This window comes from Acinonyx jubatus, chromosome X, assembly GCF_027475565.1.
Source record: "Acinonyx jubatus isolate Ajub_Pintada_27869175 chromosome X, VMU_Ajub_asm_v1.0, whole genome shotgun sequence".
Taxonomy (NCBI): Eukaryota; Metazoa; Chordata; class Mammalia; order Carnivora; family Felidae; genus Acinonyx; species Acinonyx jubatus.
In genome coordinates this window covers 74,382,715-74,405,085 of record NC_069389.1, presented here as the reverse complement: position 1 = coordinate 74,405,085, position 22,371 = coordinate 74,382,715, and the positions used below count along the sequence as shown (strand labels likewise).

At 33.9% G+C, this 22,371-nt stretch overlaps 1 protein-coding gene across 8 annotated transcripts in view; it reads right to left on the bottom strand.

The window, feature by feature from the left end:
• The window catches only part of DIAPH2 (diaphanous related formin 2), a 971,442-nt gene that overhangs the window by 520,955 nt on the left and 428,116 nt on the right, over positions 1–22,371 (bottom strand). For all 8 annotated transcript variants that reach the window (XM_027053564.2, XM_053201433.1, XM_053201431.1 and 5 more), the window contains one exon: positions 4,572–4,673. In XM_027053564.2, the coding sequence (XP_026909365.1) occupies positions 4,572–4,673 (102 nt within the window). The remainder of the gene's footprint in view (positions 1–4,571; positions 4,674–22,371) is intronic.

Here is a 22,371-nt window from a genome sequence, read left to right as displayed (position 1 = left end):
CACAGATGAAGAGTAGATCAGATGTATATTCTAGATTCAATTAGGAGGTAATTAATGACCTCTCTTAGGTAATTTTCAACGCATTGTTCAAGGCAGAATTCTGATTGTTGTTTGTTGAATAGTACATGAGAAGCAATGAAGTAGAGGAAAAGGAAACTAATCTTTGAAAAAAAAAACAGATGATAGGAAATGGAGACACAGCAGCAGCTATCAGGGATCTCAGGGTCAAGAAATGATTTTCACTCATTCATCTATCCAGCTATCAGTTTATTCAGTTTTAGGAAGTGAGGGACTTAAGTTTTATTTTTTCTGAAGAGGAAGTCAAACTGCAGAATGACAAACTGAAGATATAATAAAAACAGAACTCTAAAGCAGGCAAGAGACAATAATGCTCAAAACACAGACAAGTAAATTAGCATATAGTAGAGCATCTCTCTCTCTCTCTCTCTCTCTCTCTCTCTCTCTCTCTCTCACACACACACACACACACACACACACACACAATAGAACAGTATAGCAGTTAAAAGCACTATTTATCAGGAGGAAACAAAAACACCAATTTGAAAAGATATGCACCCTTATGTTCATCACAGCAGTATTTATAATATCCAGGATATGGAAGGAACCTAAATGTACATCAGTGAATTAATAGATAAAGGTGTGGTGGTGGTGGTGGTGATGTGTGTTACGTATGTAATGTAATATTACTCTGTAATCCTGTCATTTGCAACAACATGGATGGACCTTGAGGATGTTATACTAAATGAAATAAGTATGAATGAAATGAAATGTTATATTAAATGAAATCCTGCATGATTTCACTTATACATGGATTCTAAGAAAACAAAGCCACAAATGAACAACAACAACAACAAAAAACAAAACAATAACAGACTCAAATATATAGAATACAAACTGGTACTTGCCAGAGGGGAGGGTGGTGGAGGGATAGATGAAATAGCTGAAGGGGATTAAAAGGTACAATCTTCCAGTTATGAAATAAATAAGACATTGGGAAGTAATATACAGCATAAGGAATATACTCAATAATATTGTAACAATTTGGCACAGTGAGAGATGATAACTAGACTTACTGGGGTGACCATTTTGTAACTTATATAAATATTGAAGCACTATCTTGTACACCTGAAACTAATACAATATTGTATGTCAACTATTCTTCAATAAAATAAATATATACAGTGAAATATCATTCAGCCATCAAAACGAATGAAATCTTGACATTTGCAATGACACGGATGGAGCTAGAATGTATTATTCTAAGCAAAATAAATCAGAGAAAGACAAATACCATATGATTTCACTCATATGTGGAATTTTAGAAACAAAACAAATGCACATATGGAAAGTGGGTCGGGGGAGAAAAGAGAAGGAAATAAACCACAAGAGACTCTTATGATATGGAACAAACTGAGGGTTGATGGGAGGGAGGTGGGTTGGAGATGGGCTAGATGGGTAGTAAGGAGGGCACTTGTTGGGAGGAGCACTGGGTGTTGTAAGTAAGTGATGAATCACTGAATTCTACTCCTGAAACTAATATCGCACTGTATTTTAAGTAACTAAAATTCAAATAAAAATATATCTATATAAAAATAAATAAAATTTTAAAATAAAAATGAATAAAAGCACTGTCTATATCAGACTGCCTGGGTTTGAATTATGCATCTAGCACTTGCTATGTAACCTTGGGACAAAGTCCCTAGCCTTCCTTCACCTGGGTTTCCTCATTCATAATATGGAGCTAATAAAAGTGCAAACTTCATAGATACAAATAATACATAAGATGGTGAATATAAAAATGCTTAACATAGTATCAGACACAGTAGCTCCTTAATGCATTGTTTCTGTAAATAAGAAGAGCAACAACAAATTAGTAATAATAATAAGCTATCCCTTTTTCTGAGGTTTGACAGACAATATGTTAATAAAAGATATGGCTAGAGATAGCTTCATAGGAAGAAGAGATATTGGAGGTTCTGAAGCCTAAGTGCTTTCCTTTTACTCTGGTGTGTAAAAGATTAGACGGTCGGTAGTAAGTGAAAAGAAAGAGTAGGGGGAGGTTAGAAGACTTAAGAAGAGCAGGTAAGATATGATATAGCCACTATAGAAAAATGAAAGGTCACTGAATAGGAACAAGTAAAATAACTGCTGAAATGGCAGTGAGAGTCCTGCTGCGGTAAAAGCTAAAATGTCATAAAGACACCAATTCACTCAGTTCACCAAAGAGAACAGGATATAAAGACACAGAGTTACGAGCAGAATGAGAATACTAAGGAGCTCAGATTTTATTCTGTAAATTCTGGGAGACACTGAAAGTTTTGGACACAGAAATCACATGTCGGATATAGATTTTAAGTAGACTACACTAATTGTTTATGGGGGAATTAGCAGAGAAGCAAGACAACCAGTTTGGAGACTCTCCCATTAGTGCAGATGATTCTACACTTGAGAAGCTTTCCTAAATGTAGGCTGTCAATATATTTTGAGGATTAAAAAGTATTTGGGTGTATTCACAAAGAAGTTAATTTAGTTTTAGCATTGACTTGGAGAAATATGTTTTAACATAATTTTTGCTTTTACAGACTTAAAATATGCTCTTTTTAATCTCGGCCTCATACTTGAGTTCAATAATCATCATATAATTCAATTCAATAAATATTTACTGCCTATTGTATACAAGATATTCTAAGCATCCCAATACATTCTGTTTCTATAAACAATAATGGCAACAATAATAGCTGGTGCTCAAAAGACTAAGGCCTATCATTATTTCAAAAATATTTTCCTAGATAGGAGATTATCTAAACTTTATTTGGCAAATCCTGATGGATACTACCTTGGGTAATTTATGTAGCATTAATTACTTTGTAATGTCCTTGACTTTTTTCTCCCTACAGACATGTAACTAAGGATGGGGGAGTTAAATATGAGGACCAGGTTACTTCATGTACACAGCCCTGGAATTATTTATGGTTATGTGCATAAACAAGAAATCTCTTCCATTTTCTATTTTGCTTTTAATTCAGAAGGTATATTGCTTTTTATGTCCCCAAACTTAATTTCCTCAGTGTGGCACCAAGGATATTCCTCTTGAAGGACTTGCTTGAAAAACTAATACATCTTCCAAGATAAACTGCATTCAGGAAAAAAAAAAATGGCCTCAGAAAAACTGTTTAGTGGACCTACTGTAAAACTCATAACCATCATGGCACAGCTGAATTCTCAGATAGTATATAGCTCTGCTTCAATTACACTATGAATTCAAGCACCTTAGGTTTCAAATGTGGACTTTGGTCTAGAAAATTTTATTATTTAATATTGCACTAAAGCTCTGTGATTTAATCAGTAATATGTAGCCAGTTCAACTGGAATAATTTGCATAATTCAAAAAAGAGAAAAATATCTTCCTCAGGTACTTTACCTTAGGTCTATCTCATCCCAAATATACACTCCTGATTTTATTTTCAGGGATTTGACAGAATCTTCCCATAGCAGTATTTGCAATGCCATATCTGAGAATTAATAAGCTCTAAATGTGGGCAAGAATTTATTGCACATGTTCAAAAGGAATGCTCTCTGCCCTATCACATTTTGACTTTAATCAAGAGTTTTAAATTGCAAAGTACCAAATCATATCAATTAAAATATATTAATATTAAAAAGGTAATAAAATATTTGATGAAGGACAGTATTTGACTACTAGTTCCAATGTTAATTTTGAGTCTTAGTATTCATATGGGAAATTGTCAGGGAGCCATAATACATAATACAGCTGCTTCTCCATAAAGTAAACCAACTTGTATTGAATATGGAAGTTAAAAATAGCTTTTCCTCCAAGAAATTAAATAAATCACCATCTCCTCTTTCCCATTTTTGCTTTGCCCATTATTTCAATAGCAGGTTTGGGGAATGACTAAAACATGTAACTATATTCTTTAATACATAATTTATATATAGTCATCCTTTGTACCCCTTAAAATGAAGAGGGGGTGAGGAAACAACTCATTCCAATAATGATTTAAACATATTAAAGCACGATATTTTTATGAGAATTTTCTTCCCAAAACAGTATATTTAAAGCTTTCACTTAATTAATAACACTCCAGAGGAAATCTAAAAATTCTGTGCTTTCTCTGACACAGTTCATGCCACAAAAATGTTTTTAGAATATTGTTATTTATCTAGTTATTACTCTTTCATTTAGCCTAAATTTGGAAGGGGGGCAAACTCTAACATCAAGGTCTAAATAAAAGAAAAAAATAGCCAATACAATAATATATACTACTTTTCATGTATTAATAGAATTAAATATCAGCACTAGTATGAAAGAGCTCCCAGGAGATATCTTGAAGTATTCTGTAAAATAGAAATAGAAATTTCTTTATGTTTCAATACCATGATAAATAATATTTTTTTCTGACAGCCAATGTTATATTAAATTATGTAGTTGTATAGTTTGAAAAAAATCAACAATTGAAATGTCCTTTTCATTATTTCTGACAAGTGTTACACCCCAGTTGAGTTTGTGGGCCCTTATGCTAGATACATACCACAACTCCAAACTGTTCAGGCTCACTGAGGTCATGATACTCATTCCTCAGCTGTGCTAATTCACAGAGTACTTTCTGCTCAGGAAGATGTTTTACAAGGTTCTAAAACAAAAGAAAAGTATAAAAACTTAATATTACCAGGCTAGTAAATTTGCATCAACAACTCTAAAAGTGATTAGGAAAGTAAATTTATTTTTTGCTAAGATCAAATGGAAATAAATGACATTGAAAAATTGACTAACATACCGTGCCTTAAATATACAGCATAATTTTTGAGCTTTATTTTCCATTAGTCAATTCATATGGAAAACAGAAAAATACTATGCTGAATTAATGCATGTACAATAATAACAGAAGTCAACCATACTCTTCATAATTGGCAAAATTTGGAAAAATCTTTAACCTTATAAAGCACACCAAGGGACGCTTGGGTGGCTCAGTCGGTTAAGCGTCCGACTTCGGCTCAGGTCATGATCTCAAGGTCCATGAGTTTGAGCCCCGCGTCGGCTCTGTGCTGACAGCTCAGAGCCTGGAGCCTGTTTCAGATTCTGTGTCTCCCTCTCTCTGACCCTCCCCCGTTCATGCTCTGTCTCTATCTGTCTCAAAAATAAATACACATTAAAAAAAATTTAAAAAAAAGGTACACCAAGCCTGTAAAAAAATCCCCCATTATCTACACCAGTATTTACATACATAATACATTACCACTTTAATGGAGAATTAAGCAAAAGTGATGGAGTCTGATATATGTTCAAGTTAGAGGCCTAAGAGAATCAAAATTGATTAATTCCTCTCAACCTAGTTTATCTTGATCTATGGTATAATTCTTATTATCATTATATTAGCATGCAACCAACATTTTGGGGACTTGTATAGGATTTCAAAAGACAGACAAGGAATAAAAGCAGGAAAATAAGATTTAAGAAAGTAGGGTTGACACAAAATGGCAGAAAAGTCAGCTCCAGGGATTGGGCCCACCACCAAAGCAATCAGTAAGCTAGAAAGAGTAATTTAAATAAACTATTTCAAAACACTGAAACTTGATTGGATGCTTACAACAAGGTACGTGTTTGTTGAAGGGATACACTGGTGTTCTCTGGTAAGAGAATGACACGTACAAAAGAGATATCAAAACCCATTCCTCAGCACCACCGTGAAGATAGTGCCTGAGTCCTTGAGGGGGCTGGCTGATGCCAGGGTGGGCAGTAGGGATCTTATTCTCCAAAATTTGAGGAGGTACATTTTGGTTGGTTTGGCAGTTCAATGAAGGACCTGTGTAGGTGCCTGTCTTGATTTCAATCCTTTTGGGTTGCAGTAGCTTCCCCAGATGGCATCTATCAGAAGACTTAAATAGACAGAAACACTTCCCCTGCTTTTTGGAACCAGACATTTTAAGGAAATCTTTGTCAGATCACTGGCTGACAGCAGAGTTAATTAAACCCAAGATCCAGTAACCACACCCAAAAAATATACAGCTTGCAGCAATTGTTTAGAGAAATTACAAACAAATAGCTACAGCCGTCAGGAAACAAACATCAGCCATCTGTGGGGAGTAGAAAAATCAAGTTTCCAGAGTTATAATATACTCAAAAGTCCAATTCTCAACAAAACCAAAAAAAGACAAAGCATGCAAAAAAATAGGCAACCTTAAGCTAAACAGGAAAAATAAAAGAATATCACAGAAAAAATCCCTGAAGAAGCTCAATTTTGGAATTAGTAGTCAAAAACATTCAATCAACATTTAAACATTTTAAATATGTTCAATGACCTAAAGCAAACCATGAACAAATACATCAGCTCTGAGCAGGACTTCAAAGAAGTCCACACTGAGGCACTTTGGATCAAAAAGAGGAGTGATTTTAAAATAGCAAGAGGGAAGTAAATTGTCACATTTAAGGGACCCACAATGAGATTAATATCTGATTTCTCCAATGGAAGCTAAAAGGTAGTAGAATAACATATTTTAAGTCCTGAAATAAACACTGTCAAACAAGAATTCTGTATCCAATAAAAGTATCCTCTTTTAAACAATAATGGAGAAACTAAGACATTCTCAAATTAACAACAACAACAAATATAATTTATTGCTAGCAAACCTGTTCTGCAAGAAATACTAATGGAAGACCTACAGGCAGAAATAAAAGGACACTAAACAGTAACTCAAAGACATAAGAAACAAGCAATTATAAAGGTAATTACATAGGTAACCATTAAAAAAAAAACAAAGTTATTGTACTTTTGGTTTATAACTCTTGTTTCTATATGAGTTAAAAGGCAAATGCATAACACAATAATTATAAATATAAATTAATGATCATACAATGTATAACCATGTAATCTGTGACAAAAACAGTATAAAAGGGATAAATATGTATAGGAACAATGTATGTTATTTAAACTAATTTTGTATTATTAAAACTCGGGTGTCTTAAGTTTAAGATATCAATTGTAATCCCTAAAGGAACTAATAGTGACAGAAAATCACGCAAAAATAAAGATGGGAATCAAAATACTAGGCAACAAAAATAAACAAATACAAAAATAGATAATAATAGAGAAATTAAGGAATAAAAAACATGTGATACACAAAACAGCTTAATGGAAGAACTAAGCCCTTCCTTATGAATAATTACTTTAAAAGTAAATGAATTAAATTCTCAAAAAAGTGAAAGTTTGGAAGATTGGATTTAAAAGCAAACATATCTATCTATATGCAGTCTACATGAGACTCAGTTTTAGATAAAAAGACACAAGAGGTTGAAAGCAAAAGAACAGAAAAATATATTCCATGTAAATAGTAACCACATACACACCCACACATCACACAAAACCAAACTGTGGTGGCTATATTATGGTCAGACAAAATAGACTTAAATTTAAAAAAAGTAACAAGAGACAAAGAAGGATATTCTATATTGACAAAATCTTCAACCCATCAAGAAGATAATATTATTACAGTACATGTCCACAAGAGCTAAAAAATATATGAAATAAAAATTGACAGAATTGAAAGGACAAAAAGGCAATTCTGAAATAATATGTGGGATATTTAATATTCAACTTTCAATAATGGATATAACAAGAAGAAAGAAAAATAACAAGGAAATTGAGAATTTGGACAACACTATAATCTGATTAGACCTAATCTATACAAAACACTCCTCTTAACAACAGCAGAATGTGCCTTCTTAAGTGCACATGGAACATGCTCCAAGATATATCACATATCAGACCACACAACAAGTCCTAATAAATTTTAGTAGACTTAAATCATGCAAAGTATCTTTTTTGATCATAATGGAAATGTCGTTAGAAATAAATAACTGAAGGAAAAGTGGAAAATTCACAAATATACAGAATAAGCAAATAAGCAATGGGTCATAGAAGAAATCACAAGGGAAATTAGAAAATACCTTGATATTAATGAAAATGAAAACAACATGCTAAAACTTATGGAATTCAGCAAAGACAGTACTAAAAGGAAGATTTGTAGTAATAAGCATCTACATTAAAAAAGAAGAAAGGTTTCAAATCAATAACCTAACTGTACACTTTAAGGAACTAGAGGAAAAGCACACTTAAGCCAAAGCAAGCAGTAAGAAAGAAGTACATAAATTAAAATAGGCAAAAATGTAATTAATTAATTAGAGATCTGAAAAACCAATAGAGGAAAATTATTTAAAATAAAAGTTAATTCCAAAATTGACAAATCTTTAGTTAGACTAAGAAAAAAAAAAAGACAGAAGACTCTAATAACTAAAATCAGTAATAACAGTTGAGACATTATTATTGATTTTATAAAAATAAAAGAGATTCTGGGGCACCTGGATGGCTCAGTCGGTTGAGCATCTGACTTCAGCTCAGGTCATGATCTCACACTCCATGAGTCCAAGCCCTGAGTCAGGCTCTGTGCTGACAGCTCAGAGCCTGGAGCCTGCTTCAGATTCTGTGCCTCCCCCTCTCTCTGCCCCTCCCCTGCTCATGCTGTGTCTCTGTCTCAAAAATAAATAAAAACATTAAAAAAATTTAAAAAAATAAAAAAGATTCTAAGAGCATGCGATGAAAAACTGTACGCCAACAAACTGGATAACCTAGAAGAAATTGACAAATTCCTTGAAACACACAAACTACCAAGACTGAGTCAAAAAAAAAAAAAAACACCTGAAAATCTGGGTAGACCTGTTAGAAGTAAGGAGATTGTGTAAGTAATCAAAACTTCCCAACAAAGAAAGTCTCAGGACCTGTTAGGTTCACTGGTGAATTCCACCAAATATGTAAAAAAGAATTAACACCAAGCCTTTTCAATCTCTTCCAAAAACATTAAGAGGGGGGAACAGAACACTTCCTAACTCATTCTATGAAGCCATCATTGCACTGATACTAAAATTGGTCTAAGGCACAAGTCAACTACTTCATTTTTTTTAATAAGACAATTACTTCAGATCAATATTCCTTAATAAATACAAATACACACTAAGAAAATACAGTAGGCAACATATAGCATAAATCCCATGGGAAACAACTGCATCTTGCCCCACTGTAAGTTCTCTTTTGTTCACTCTGCTTATATTTTTCCCTCTTCCTAGTTAATTTTACATTTCCATTAAATTTTAGGCCTATAATGGCATCCATTGAGTAACTAATAAGACTGAATTTAAAATATTATGTCCTTTCACTTAAAAAAATACCAATATTGACATAAGAACATATATACAACCAAATGAAATTAAGAACATCCATTATTTTGCCTCATTAATATAATTTTCTTTTATGAAATGAAAAGGTAAGTAAATAACAAGGTATTTCCATTTTTCCAGAATATTTTCAATGCATGTAAATTACTCAATTGTTTTTATTTTATTTTTCTGTTAATGGGATTTTTCATAAAATATACATTATGAAAAACAAAAAAATCAGTTTGTGAACTTCATAATTTTCACGACAGGGCAACTAAACCAGAAAGATTAAGAACAGAATTAAAATTATTAAAGATCTCAATTCTGTATACTTCTAAATTTCCATATCAATTTTAACCATGACAACATGCAAACTAGAATGAATCAAGTCTAAAATAAAATTTTAGCTCAGAATGTGAAATGTTATTCTGTTTCTCTTCTAGCTATAGGTAACCTGTTAACACGTTTTCAGAATGCAGACTCCACAGTAGGTGACATATCTTTTCTTTTTCTGTTCAGCTATATGAAATATTTAACACATTCAGTGGGCTTAGATGTATTTTGATTCTGGATGTGGTTTTATGGCTGAGTTGCAAACTTATATAACTGCCAGCGCTTAGTAGGTTCTATTTACAAGTAAGATTTGGAATAAAACTCACTCTCTCTTTCATGTGTATAATACACAGACTACCAATATACTACTTAGTGTTTAATGAATTACCTTCCTCTCGAATCCCATGTTGTAAGTGGCCATCATAGCCAATCTGTTGGCTGTTGACTGTTCTTTTTTTACATATGTACTAAACTTTATATACAGATATGTAGTGTAAGATTGAACATTAATGTTTTCATGCCCATAAATTCCTGAATAGAAGAAGCAGGAGGGTAAGACGACAGAAGAGAGACATACCAGTACTCATTTGCTTCTACTCTCTTTTACCTACTCATCAAAAGCATGTCAAGAGAGAAAATGAAAAACATTATTTAGGTTCAACGCATATTTTGAGACGAAAGTGGACAGCCCTATGAATCACCTAAGAGTCCATTTATATGGTGGACTAAGGAGAGTCCTGGGGGAGAAATTTGCTGCCTAACTGAAGTGTATCAGGCAATAAGAAAGCCAACCTGCATTTTAAAATGCAGGAAGAGAGCCTGTACTTTAAAAAGGATTGGGATGATTCTGTAGTTTATGTGTTTCTTGGATGTATCAGCAGGCCCAGCCTGCCCACCCCCAACACAGTCGATTGTCTGAGTGCTGTGGAAAGGAGACCTGAGTGATGAGAACTACTTTGATACACCTCTAATCAAGTCTATTAAAAAAGGAAAGAAAGGAAGAAACATATTTCTGTATTTTGCCACAGAACACTCCATACCCTTGGCACCTAATGGGCTTCAGTACACAGGATAGTTGTGCCCTATGGGAAAACTCCTCCCCTCTCCCCATATACAGTCATCCCTAGGAGAGGGTTCAAAACAGGAAATGAGGAAAATTACCCACAGCTGCTACATAGTAGCTGACAAATTTAGTTCATGGGATGTGTAAGATATTTCCAGAGACCCCTAAAAACATAATGTAGGGGATTTTGTAAAGAGTTAGGGACCTGAAACAGCTAGGAACAAGAACAAGAAAAATACAGGTGAACTGATGTGGACTAGACAAGTGTTTTAAACTTAAAACATTTAAAACAGCTTTTGACTTTTAGTAGCTTAGTGATACTACCACTACTTGGATTCTCTAAATAAATTGCAAAGGTGAGCTCAGACATACTCTATACTGTAAGTGAAAAGCTGTTCATAATAGTAGAGGCTAGAAAGTATAAATTTTAAAATTCAACTTAGGTTATGACAAATTGTGAGGTGATAAAGTTGAATCCCTTCCATTTCTCCCTCCTACTGCTCCTACTTACTACTGACCATCTTCTTTCAAGTACTTCAAGATTTGTGTTTAAAAGATAAAATCTCAGTCAGCATGAAAGTTTCATCCTAGAAAATGTCAATGAGCAAAAGTTCACAAAGAAAGCAACAAAGGGGAAAGCAGTAACTATGTCACCAAATAAGCGGATTTTTCTTCATCTTTTACACATCAGAAGTCCACTTTCTGATGACTGCCACTGTTATCTGAAGGAATTTCTCTGAACAGACCATGGGCTTTTAAGTACTTTTTACATTTCTTCAATTACCCTGTAATACTTCCAAAACTTTATTTCCTTTAAATGTTAATTACACCCTTAAAGGTTAGTTAAGTGAAAGTATTGAACCATAATGCCCTTTCCTTCTTGCCAAAATATAACCTTTCTTTTTTCTTTTATATCTCATTAAGTCATTTTAGTAGAAGAGCCGAGTTAGGTTTACTGTGATTAAGTCTATTATTCCCCACATAAATGAATCAGGGCCAGTATTTCTTTTATTAATTTATTATTTATTCCTTTAAAATATATATTACAGTGTGTATATATAATTTTAACACATTTGTATTTTATATAGAATTATATATCTGTATATATATAAGAGATATATATATATATAAAACAGAATTATTTTAACTTATGTTGACATATACTTTATTTCCTTTTTCATTATCTAGACAAGAAATGTTTCCCCAAACTCCTGAATAAATCTCTGCGATCTTAGTACAACTCTCCCCCATTATACCTGGTCAAAAACCTCAATCCCTTAGTTATTCTACTTTATTATATGTTTTTCAATACTTTTTTATGGCATATGTCTCAAATTGTATGTGTATATTTCATATTCTTAAATCATATTTTTCTGCTCTTGTTCTTTGAGTTAAATGGCATACACTTTGATGCTGGGCCTGGTTCTATACTTATTTTGTGTTTCATTCATCCATTCAGCTAATATATACTGGCTGCCAAAAATGTGATTGCCACCATGTTACCATTAGAGATTCTAACCTCATGAAGATTATAGGTTGAAAAGAGCCACATATACTCCTGCCTACACAGTGGAACCATAATCAACATATGACTGACAGTAATTTGTGTTGCATTTGATCCAAAATATATTTGTCAGGTGGATATGCTATAATTCTCTCCTTTTGGTTTGAAATTCCTAACATTTCTATAACTCCTATAATAGCCTCTAAGAGCCAACTAAAATATTTTAAAATGCTGATTAGTGGTCTAAAGCATTCAGGGGGAGCTTTTCTAGCCCTCTCAACAGAACCACTCTTTTTTAAAAATTTTTAATGTGTTATTTATTTTTCGAGAAAGAGAGAAACAGAGTGTGAGTGGGAGACGGGCAGAAAGGGAGACACCGAATCCAAAGCAGGCTCCAGGCTCTGAGCTGTGAGCACAGAGCTCCACATGGGGCTCGAACCCACGAACCGTGAGAACACAACCTGACCCAAAGTCAGATGCTGAACCAACTGAGCCACGCAGGTGCCCCTACAGAGCCATTACTTTAAAAAATATATATTAGTCAATAATAGGACACATAAGCATTGAAACCCTGGTGACAAAATTCCTGTCCTTGGACTATAACAACTGTGTCTTCCAAAGAGGCAGGTTTTGACAGGTTTCCTTCCTATTTAATCATCAATATGTCCCAGGTAAGGAAACTTTTCCTAAAGAAATTGTTCTAAATTCTTAGACTTAACATTAACTCCAGTCCTCTAAAAAGCTCATCAACTCTCCCAGGGTCAGGATCACCTCAGGGCTAATAATGCCAAACAAAAAGCTCCAGCCCTCACCATGGGTATCCAGCTTTGAGTTCCTTGTTTCTTTCATTTTTTTAACAGACTATTTTTCATTTATTTTGTGAGAGACAGACACAGTGCAAGTAGGGGAGGGGCAGAAAGAGAGGGTGAGAGAGAGAATCCCAAGCAGGCTCCACACTGCCAGTGCAGAGCCCAATGCGGGGCTCAAAACCACAAAGCCATGAGATCGTTACCTGAGCCAAAGTCAAGAGTCAGATGCTTAACCTCCTGAGCCACCCAGGTGCCCCTCAAGTTCCTTGTTTCTAATTGACAGTCCCACCTAGATTTCTTATCATTAAATCAAACTGAACAAATCTAAAGAAGAATTCATAGTCACTCTGACCTCTCATCCTTACTTCTTATCAGCCTCTCCTAATGGCTCTATTCTGCCAACAAGAACTGGCATTCTCTCCATCTTCTAAGCTTTCAAACTGGCAATGACCACTCTGTCACAAGTTCTGACAACTCTTAACAGCAAAATCTCTTTGGGTTCAACCCTTCTTTTACATTCTACAGCCAAAAATATGTAATTTGGATGTAAATTTTAAAAAATAAAAAATATCGGGGCACCTGGGTGGCTCAGTTGGTTAAGTGTCCGACTTCAGCTCAGGTCACGATCTTGCGGTCCGTGAGTTCGAGCCCCGCATCGGGCTCTGGGCTGACGGCTCAGAGCCTGGAGCCTGCTTCTGATTCTGTGTCTCCCTCTCTCTCTGCCCCTCCCCTATTCATGCTCTGTCTCTCTCTGTCTCAAAAATAAATAAAACGTTAAAAAAAAAGTTTAAAAAAATAAAAAATAAAAAATATCAATCAATCAATCAATAAATAAAATGAATACTTCTACCACTTCCTGGGTAAAAAAAATATGTGCATGTAAATCACATGCTATTTAAACATTTCCTAATTTAAGTTCAACTAAATTCTTCAAAGTGTTCTAGCTCTATAGATTAATGGAGATTACAGATATATTTACAACTTCTATAATTATAAAAAGAAAAATTGTGACTATTTTGTACATAAAAAACTCAATTTCTGCTAATGCCATGATCCTATTTGCAGAGAAAAGGTATTACTTTCTAAAAAAATTAACATGATTTACACTTAATCTGGACGATAATTAATAACAGAATTCCTTTGATGTTAGTTACCTTCTATTGCATTGAAGTTCCACTTCGTACACAAAAATAAAAATTGGAAATCATATTAAACCTAAAAGGTGATCTTAAGAATTAAAAAAATAGAGAATATACAGAATGAATGACTATGAATATTTAATAACATGTGAAGTGTGTATGCCCATGTCTAGCTGTGATATATTCTTAAACAAAATACCTATAGTATCCATGTTATTAATATTCTTGTATAGATTATATTCCCTTCATGTAGGTTAAATTAACATATTTCAATGCAATATAAAATATCTTCTCATTATAAGTGGCAAAACTGATATTCTCAGATATATAATAGATTCACATCCATTAAAATAGGTAACAGGTATACAATATCCTGTTTATGCTACACTCGTTTTTCATTAGATATCACTTTATCATGTCCATGACAAACTACCACAAACAAATGTGAGGATGCATTACTATTAAGTACTCTATATAGATGTTTCCAAAGCTGAGTATTACTACAACAGTCAATACAACTATCTAAGATAAGAGTAGAGTTTGAAGGGTGCTAACAGTTTAGAAGTCTTGATAGGAGAGTACTGCAATGCATTTGATGTTGAATACCTCGAAAGACTATCTGGAAATTTCATCTAACTGTACAGGGGTGCATACTCATGCTCTACCCAATCATTTAACTTTCCAAAGTCAGTGTTTCTCCTCCATGATTTGGGAGCATATGAAATGATGCAATTCTATGCACACTATGAAAATTAGCACACTAACAGAATATGCATATAGTTACACAAAACATGCTACATCAGAATGCTACTACTCCTATACAGTAAAACAATAAGATTTTTAACTAAGCAGAAACAATATTTGGCACCTGTGGAATGTAAAATACACTGACCTGAACATGGGGTGGAGGAGTAGTATCTGTTTGACCCAACTTCCCAATAAAAGAGTCATTGAGATACTTTAGAAAATACAGTATTTCTGTTTCTGGATGACTGGTTGGTTACCCTAGTTAGTTGGGTAGTCAAATTGATTACGGTCTGTCAATTCATAGAACACATAAAATTTTTAAAAGATTCCTTTTATACAAATCACTAATCCAGAGATATAACCAAATACTAAAGGCCAATGTTTTCCTAGGAACATCTACCAATCTCTACTGGTTTAGAGTTTTCACCCTTCAAGGCCTAAAACTTAAGATGGTACACAAAGCCTAGTCCTTTCACAAGATGAGAGGGCAAATTCAATTCCTTGTGTAATTATAAAACTCCCCAAAATAATATCTCCAGTGAAAAGCTTACCATCAAGAAAAACACAGAGCCCACCCACAGAGAAAAACAGTACGGAATCTTGCCTGCTTTTGCCTTGACTATGGGATCTAGGGTAAAGGTTTTTTGCCTTGGAAACCTCTAACCACAGAATAGCTCCCATGCAGGTTTTTGGCCACAACTAAACTACCTAGTTGTCAAAATATAAAACAACATCAACAATCTACATATATACATATGCATAAACACACACACACACAGAAAGAGAATTTAAAGTGATTAGTCTTTGTTAGTGCTCCCAGATGTCTGGTAATAATTAATGCAAATTTCCAAGAAGGAAACTACCTTTAAACTTCAGTTTCCAAGTATTTTCACAGATAAACTTTAACAATCATTAGTTCACAATAAAAATACAGATTACACAGAAAGAAGCAAGAAACATTAGTAAGAGTCAGCAAAAGCAAACAACAGAATTAGACCTATAAAGACACAAGACATAATATTGGAAAAAACAAAGAATTTATAGATATAAGAAATATGATAATTGACATTAGAAATTCATTTGAATAGGTGCAACAGAAGATGAGGCACAAGTCATAAAAGAATTAGTAAACTAACTAATAGGCCTTAAAAATCCAGTTAAAGTATAGTACAGAAAGACAAACTATGAGATGTAAACACAGAAACCTAAACGGAGTGAGAATGCGTGAAATATGCATATTAGAATTACAGAAGGCAACTATGAATAGAGAGCACTGGAGACAGATAATACTCTAAATAAAAATGGCAAACAATTTTCCAGCATTGATAAATTAGCAATCATTACATTCAGGAAGCCCAATGAATCAGGATAAACAGAAGAATGAATAACAGAAATCTATACCAACACACATCATAATGAAACTCCAGAACACCGAAGACGAAAAAAGAAAAAAAAGATAAAACAATAGAACAGACAGGTTAACTCCAGGGAATGTTAATTTAGACTGTACCTCACTTAACAACAATCAAAACCAGATAATGATGAAATAATATGTTGACCCTGCTGAGAGAAAATAATTTGCAAGCTAGAATTCTATATCCATTGCAAATATCTTTTAAGAACACAGATGAAATAAAACATTATCAAATACATTTTAAAGTGTTTAGTATGACCAAAATCGCAGTAAAGGTAGTTTAAAAAGAGGTGTTTCATTAAGAAGGAAAATGATCCTAAAGGAAACTGTTATACAAGAAGGAAGGTATACACATAAGTTAAATATGCAAGTAAATTTAAGCAAACATGCATGGAACAGTAAACATATTGTTTAATTTAGGTTAAAAAATAACCAACATATGGAATAACAGATAAATTAGGAAGTGTCAAAAAAGTTTTTTGAAAGTTGTTCAAAATGACATAAAAATGACACATATGCCATGTTCAAGATTAGGAAGAATCAAATATATGTATCTCAATACACAGAAATTTGTCCAGTTTATGCAATTGTAATCAACTACTGCGACTGAATTTATATCCAACAATATTGGATTGTTCAATCCAATTATTTACTGATAGAACAGGCAAATGAATCATGTAATATTCATAGTATGTGACAATATACCTAGGAGGAAATGAAAACAAAATAGCTACACACATCAAAATGGTTAAATCTTTTAAAAAAAAGTGAAAAATTTAGTAATAGAACATATATGTAATGTGATTCCACTCATACAAAAGAAAAAAAAAGAGGACTAAACTTAACATATATTTTAGGGATACATCCACATGTGAAAACATAAGAAAGGCATGGGATCATGAGCCCAAGATTCAGAATAGTGATTTCTTCTGGAAAGAAGGAGTAAACAATAGGCTTCATAAATGTTGGTAATGTGGGAACATATGGTTATATTCTATTAATGCTATGTTTTTAACTGTACATATACAGCCAAATATTAGAGAAGTATCCCAAATGATCCTTTCGTAAAACTTAATTCAATTTTGTCATCAGATGTTCTTGATCACTCCGGAAGAGTTCACTTAAAAAATTTTTTTTAATGTTTATTTATTATTGAGAGACAGAGAGACACAGATCATGAGCAGGGGAGGGGCATGGAGAGGGAGACACAGAAACAGAAGCAGGCTATGGGCTCAGGGCTGTCAGCACAGAGTCTGAAGTGGGGCTCGAACTCACAAACCGCAAGATCATGACCTGAGCCGAAGTCAGATGCTTAAGCTACTGAGCTACCCAGGTGCCCCAGACCAGTTCATTTTTTTTTTTTTTGCCTTAAATCTTCAAAATTTAGAACTTAGGCTTCTATTCATCTGATTCAATTCAATACTGATTTCTTCTGATGAGCCACTCAGGAACATTTTTCAGTTGGTCATCATCATGTAGATAATGACTCTTCACATTTGCAATGCTTAGACATACTCTGTAGTTTACTTTTCTTCCAGAGACTAAATAATAACGCCTGGGGTTTAAACTTATCTATTTTAAACTTTAAAAAAAAATGTTTATTTATTTATTTTGAGAGAGAGATGGAGAGAGGGGCAGAGAGGGAGGGAGAGAGAGAATCCCACCCAGCCTCAGTGCAGAGCCTGACATGATGGCCCAAACTCACAAACTGTGAGATTGACACTCACGAAATGTGAGATTGACCTGAGCCGAAACCAAGAGTCAGATGCTTAAGCAACTGAGCCACTCAGGTGCCCCTCAAAGTTTTTTTTTCTTTTTCTAAGGAAAAAATAATTTTTGGAGTTTCATACCCCTTCAAATATCCCATCCATTTTGACATAGAGAACAGTCAATTGAGTTTTGGGGGAAAAAATGAGATAAGAGGCAATCATTTGATTCTGAACTACTCCAGCTTAGGCATTCATTTGTACAATGAACTAAGAGGAACTAGTCAAACAAAAATTGAAGAAATCCTACAACAAATCACATATTTTGTTTGAAATATTTGAATACTACCAAAAGCAGTATTCAAATTATCTATGAGAATAATGCGTAAAGTACATTTGGCCTGGGGCATCAATTTCTAACAAATATAAAGCAGAAACAATCTTCACTGCAATCCTCAAAAATCCACTGCTTTCCCAACTAGCAACATGTGTTAATGTTTGAAAATATCCATTGAGCAAATTTTACCACCACTCTACCATTAAATGTAAAGGAATGGATTAGATTTTATGTAGAGAAGATCTGGAATATATACCAATACCAAGTAAAATGATTACTAAGTATTATATGTAAGACAATATATCAATATAGGGTGATCAAATATGTTTGTTATCCCGTGACTGGAATAGGTTAGGCAGAATTTACCAGTGGGGAATCTATGCTTCACTTCAGATAGAGTCCCAATCCAGGCAGTCACTCCTATGTGGATACTCACTCCAGCATCAACTAATTATCCATCCTCTGAAGGTCTGACCTCTTTATGACACTTTACTCAATGGCCCTTCTCAGGAGACTTGGACATAAGTTCAGATAAGGGGAGTCCATATGTTCAGGATATAAGAAGGGTATCTGGTAAACATTCCCAAACTCTTGTACAGGTAAGCTCCACCTTTCTGTAGACCTGTGGCATGTTCCCTGTCCAAAGGGGAAGCATACCTTAATATTATATGCATCCTGCACAGCATCTGTTGTCTTTATACTATTCCACATGTTCTTTGTGGATTTATGGTACCCAATAAGAAAAACCTCCCTATGTGTGATGCTACTCATCACCAACAGAAAGTCTCTTCATCTGGAAATAGCAAGATTTTGTTTTTAATAACATGTACAACATGGAACTTATATAAACTGGACCTAGTGCCTACTCCCTTTGGATCTAGTGTGCCAAAAGCACTGCCTGCATGCACTTGGGTTAATGGAGACCACCAATATTCCCTTGGCCAAGCCACACTCCCCCAAAATAGTTGTGGTCAGGGTAAACTACATAAACCAGGGTAGTTTTTAACCTCTCACAAAAGAACTTTCAGAGCAGAACCATCTATGATGGAAATGTTTAGGAATAACAGAAATACACACCACTAATCATGAGTCTATATAAGTACTGTTTTATAATGTATGGAATCCTTGTGTCTACTTTCATAAAGGTCTTTAGTTCAAAAAAGGAAGCTGGAGTGGCTCTTGTAATTCTCAGAAACCCTTGGGAGATAACACAGACCTAAACAGTCAAGGCAAGGAAATCTAACACTAAGCTTAACATGGACTGCTCACCCCCTCAATATGGTCCTGCAGAGAGGCTCAGTCTAGCAGTTTCACAATCTCTAATTTTAAAAACCACCAAATCACATGACATAACATCTATCATATAAACACAACAGTATATCATGTATCTGGTTGTAAAAGAGCTAAAAAAATAACTGAAACAGGGAACACCTATGATGTAGTTTAGAATGTCAACATCATATGCAAAGATCGTTTTAAACAACCATTCCAAAAACCTATGAATAACATAGTCCAAATGGGCAGACGAAGAACGTTGAGCTCAAGGTGGAATAGAAAGTAGGGAGGGTTTCTAGGAGAATGTGAGCTTTAAGTAATATTTTGAAAGATGTAGAAGATACTGAAAGGATGAAAGGGAATGTGCAAAGGCATGGAGAAAAGCAAAGTTAAATCATGTACAGATCATTCACAGTCAGGATTTTGAAGAATTCACCAAATTTTTGAGATTCACTAGAGATTTTCTACAATGTTCAAAACAAACAAAAACAGATGGCAATCACTGGTATTGCTTTTTGAGGGAAAAAAATAATTGATGGAAGAAAGAGAAAAGCTAGTCAAATCATGTAAAATGCACTAGGCTGGCAGCAGCCTAAAGTCAAGAAACAGCTAGGAAACAATAGTTGTAAAATTACTGAAGTGATAAAAGTCTAGTCCTGTGGGAAGGGGAGGTAAGAGTGGATATAATAAATCTTCAGATAAAGGATAATTAGGAATGCTTGATGAAACAGGATGAGTTTCAGGCAGGGTTAAAGAGAGAAAGGATAAAAAGAAATGCAGAAAATAAGGAAAACAGACCTCTATTTAGGGGAGAGAACAGAAATATGAGTTATTTTGGGGATGTTCTTTCAAATGATGGTTGAATGTTTAAGTGGAGAGTGAATTGTCTTTACAAAATAGCTAAATAGCTAAAAAAGGTGAGAGGTTTGGGCTAAGTAGATGTCCAAGGGACTCATCTATATCTGTGTTCTATTTTTTTTTATCATTTTACAGTTTGCAAGTGTTTTCATTTATGCTAATATTTAATTTTTATAATAAAACAGTTTTATTAGTACACATTTTCCCCTGTTTATAGTCAAGAAATTTAAAAGAAGATAAGCGACCTGCCCAAGGTCAGAAAGATGATAAGTAACTAAAACCCAAACACAGTGCTTTTTTTCCCCAATACACTGAATGGTATTTTAAGAATAAACCACTGAAGAATACAAACTCCAAGGAGATGATGTAGTAATTAGTCACAGCACTCAAGGAAGAAAAGCAGACACCTTATTTGCTTTTCCTGAGAAGCAACTAGTTTTTCAACTCTATTCAAATACATATATTGAAGAAAAATAATAAAATGAAGGCCAAAAGACATATTATTTTATTCATAAAGCTGAAGGACTTCATTTCATTAAAAAGGATCCATCACACTGAATCCTTCATATGAGATAAAACAAATGATGGTCTTATTAGTATCTGAACCACACTTTCATTTTAATAAAATGTGGCTTATTAATGCAGAAACAGAATCTAATGTCCCTTATATTGCATTAAGTAAAATTAAGTCTTTATTTCCTGGCACCTAATTATATATTTCATAACACAAAAAATGAGTGCCAAAGGAGACATTTATAATGTTTTCTAATACTGGAAGAAAATATTTTGAAGGATAATTTAGTTTCTACTCTGACTTCTGATGATAGACATTACACAAACTTTTTATTTAGTAAACTTTTTGTGGCTACTTTTTATTCCTGTCCAACTGTAAATTCCTCCAACCTCTTCAACCATCTGCATATCACAGCAGGGAAAAACACTGGTCAGACAATACAGGTCAAAAAAAATCAATGAAGTGGGCATTGTCTGAAATGAGTTATGATCCAGATTGGCTATGTGACATAAGCCTCTTTGGGCTTCAGTTTCTCCTTCCACAAATATCCAAAGTAGATAGTATATCCTTCCACAAAATAAGGGAAATAAAAAATTCATAAAGTTTATTTTAGCCTTAATTTTTGATGGTCTCTAATTTTATCATCAAGATACAAAGACAAAAATTAGAGTATAATGTGTACAGTTTAGAAGATAATGACCACACCTGAGCAAATATATAATAAAAGAAAGGTTCCACAGTTGAAAGAGAAGGAAAAAGAAGATATTTTAAATATTCCACCAGCTAGAATATGATAGGGATATCATATCTTTTCTCATCCATATTCTTTCTTACCTTTCCTAGGAGGTTATCCTGTTTGCCATCTTTTATGTAAAGGCATACTTCTTCAGGTTACACCTATATAATAAGTTTTCCTTTTCTTTGCTGTCATAGAGCAATCCCATCCTTCCTATTTCTGGCCAAACGAAAACACTCTTGAAACCACATTTTAGCATTGTCATCTAAGATTTTTAGCCCCTAAATATTATAGTTTGTGATTCTTTATTAGAACAAATACCCAAAGTAGGTATTTTTTAATTATTTGAAATGGATCACATCATTTCTGGCGAACTCTTTAATATAACAAATACTTCTACCACCAAACCTTTTAGACAAGGTCATGTTTTCAATTTCAAGTGTAGAAATACTTTGATTCCTACAAAATATTGTCTGCTAATACTCAAAATACACAATTTCACTAATAATAGATGATGCCTCTATTTCTGGAATTCCAGACAGCACATAGAGAGGGAAAAGCCCCAGGAGAATTATCATCCAGCTAATAATTCTTTCCATTAACATAGAAAACTGAAGGCTGGCTATTCAACTGAAAGTTTTGAAGGAAAATGTTTCAAACTACCATGCCTAACTGAACTGATCCCAATA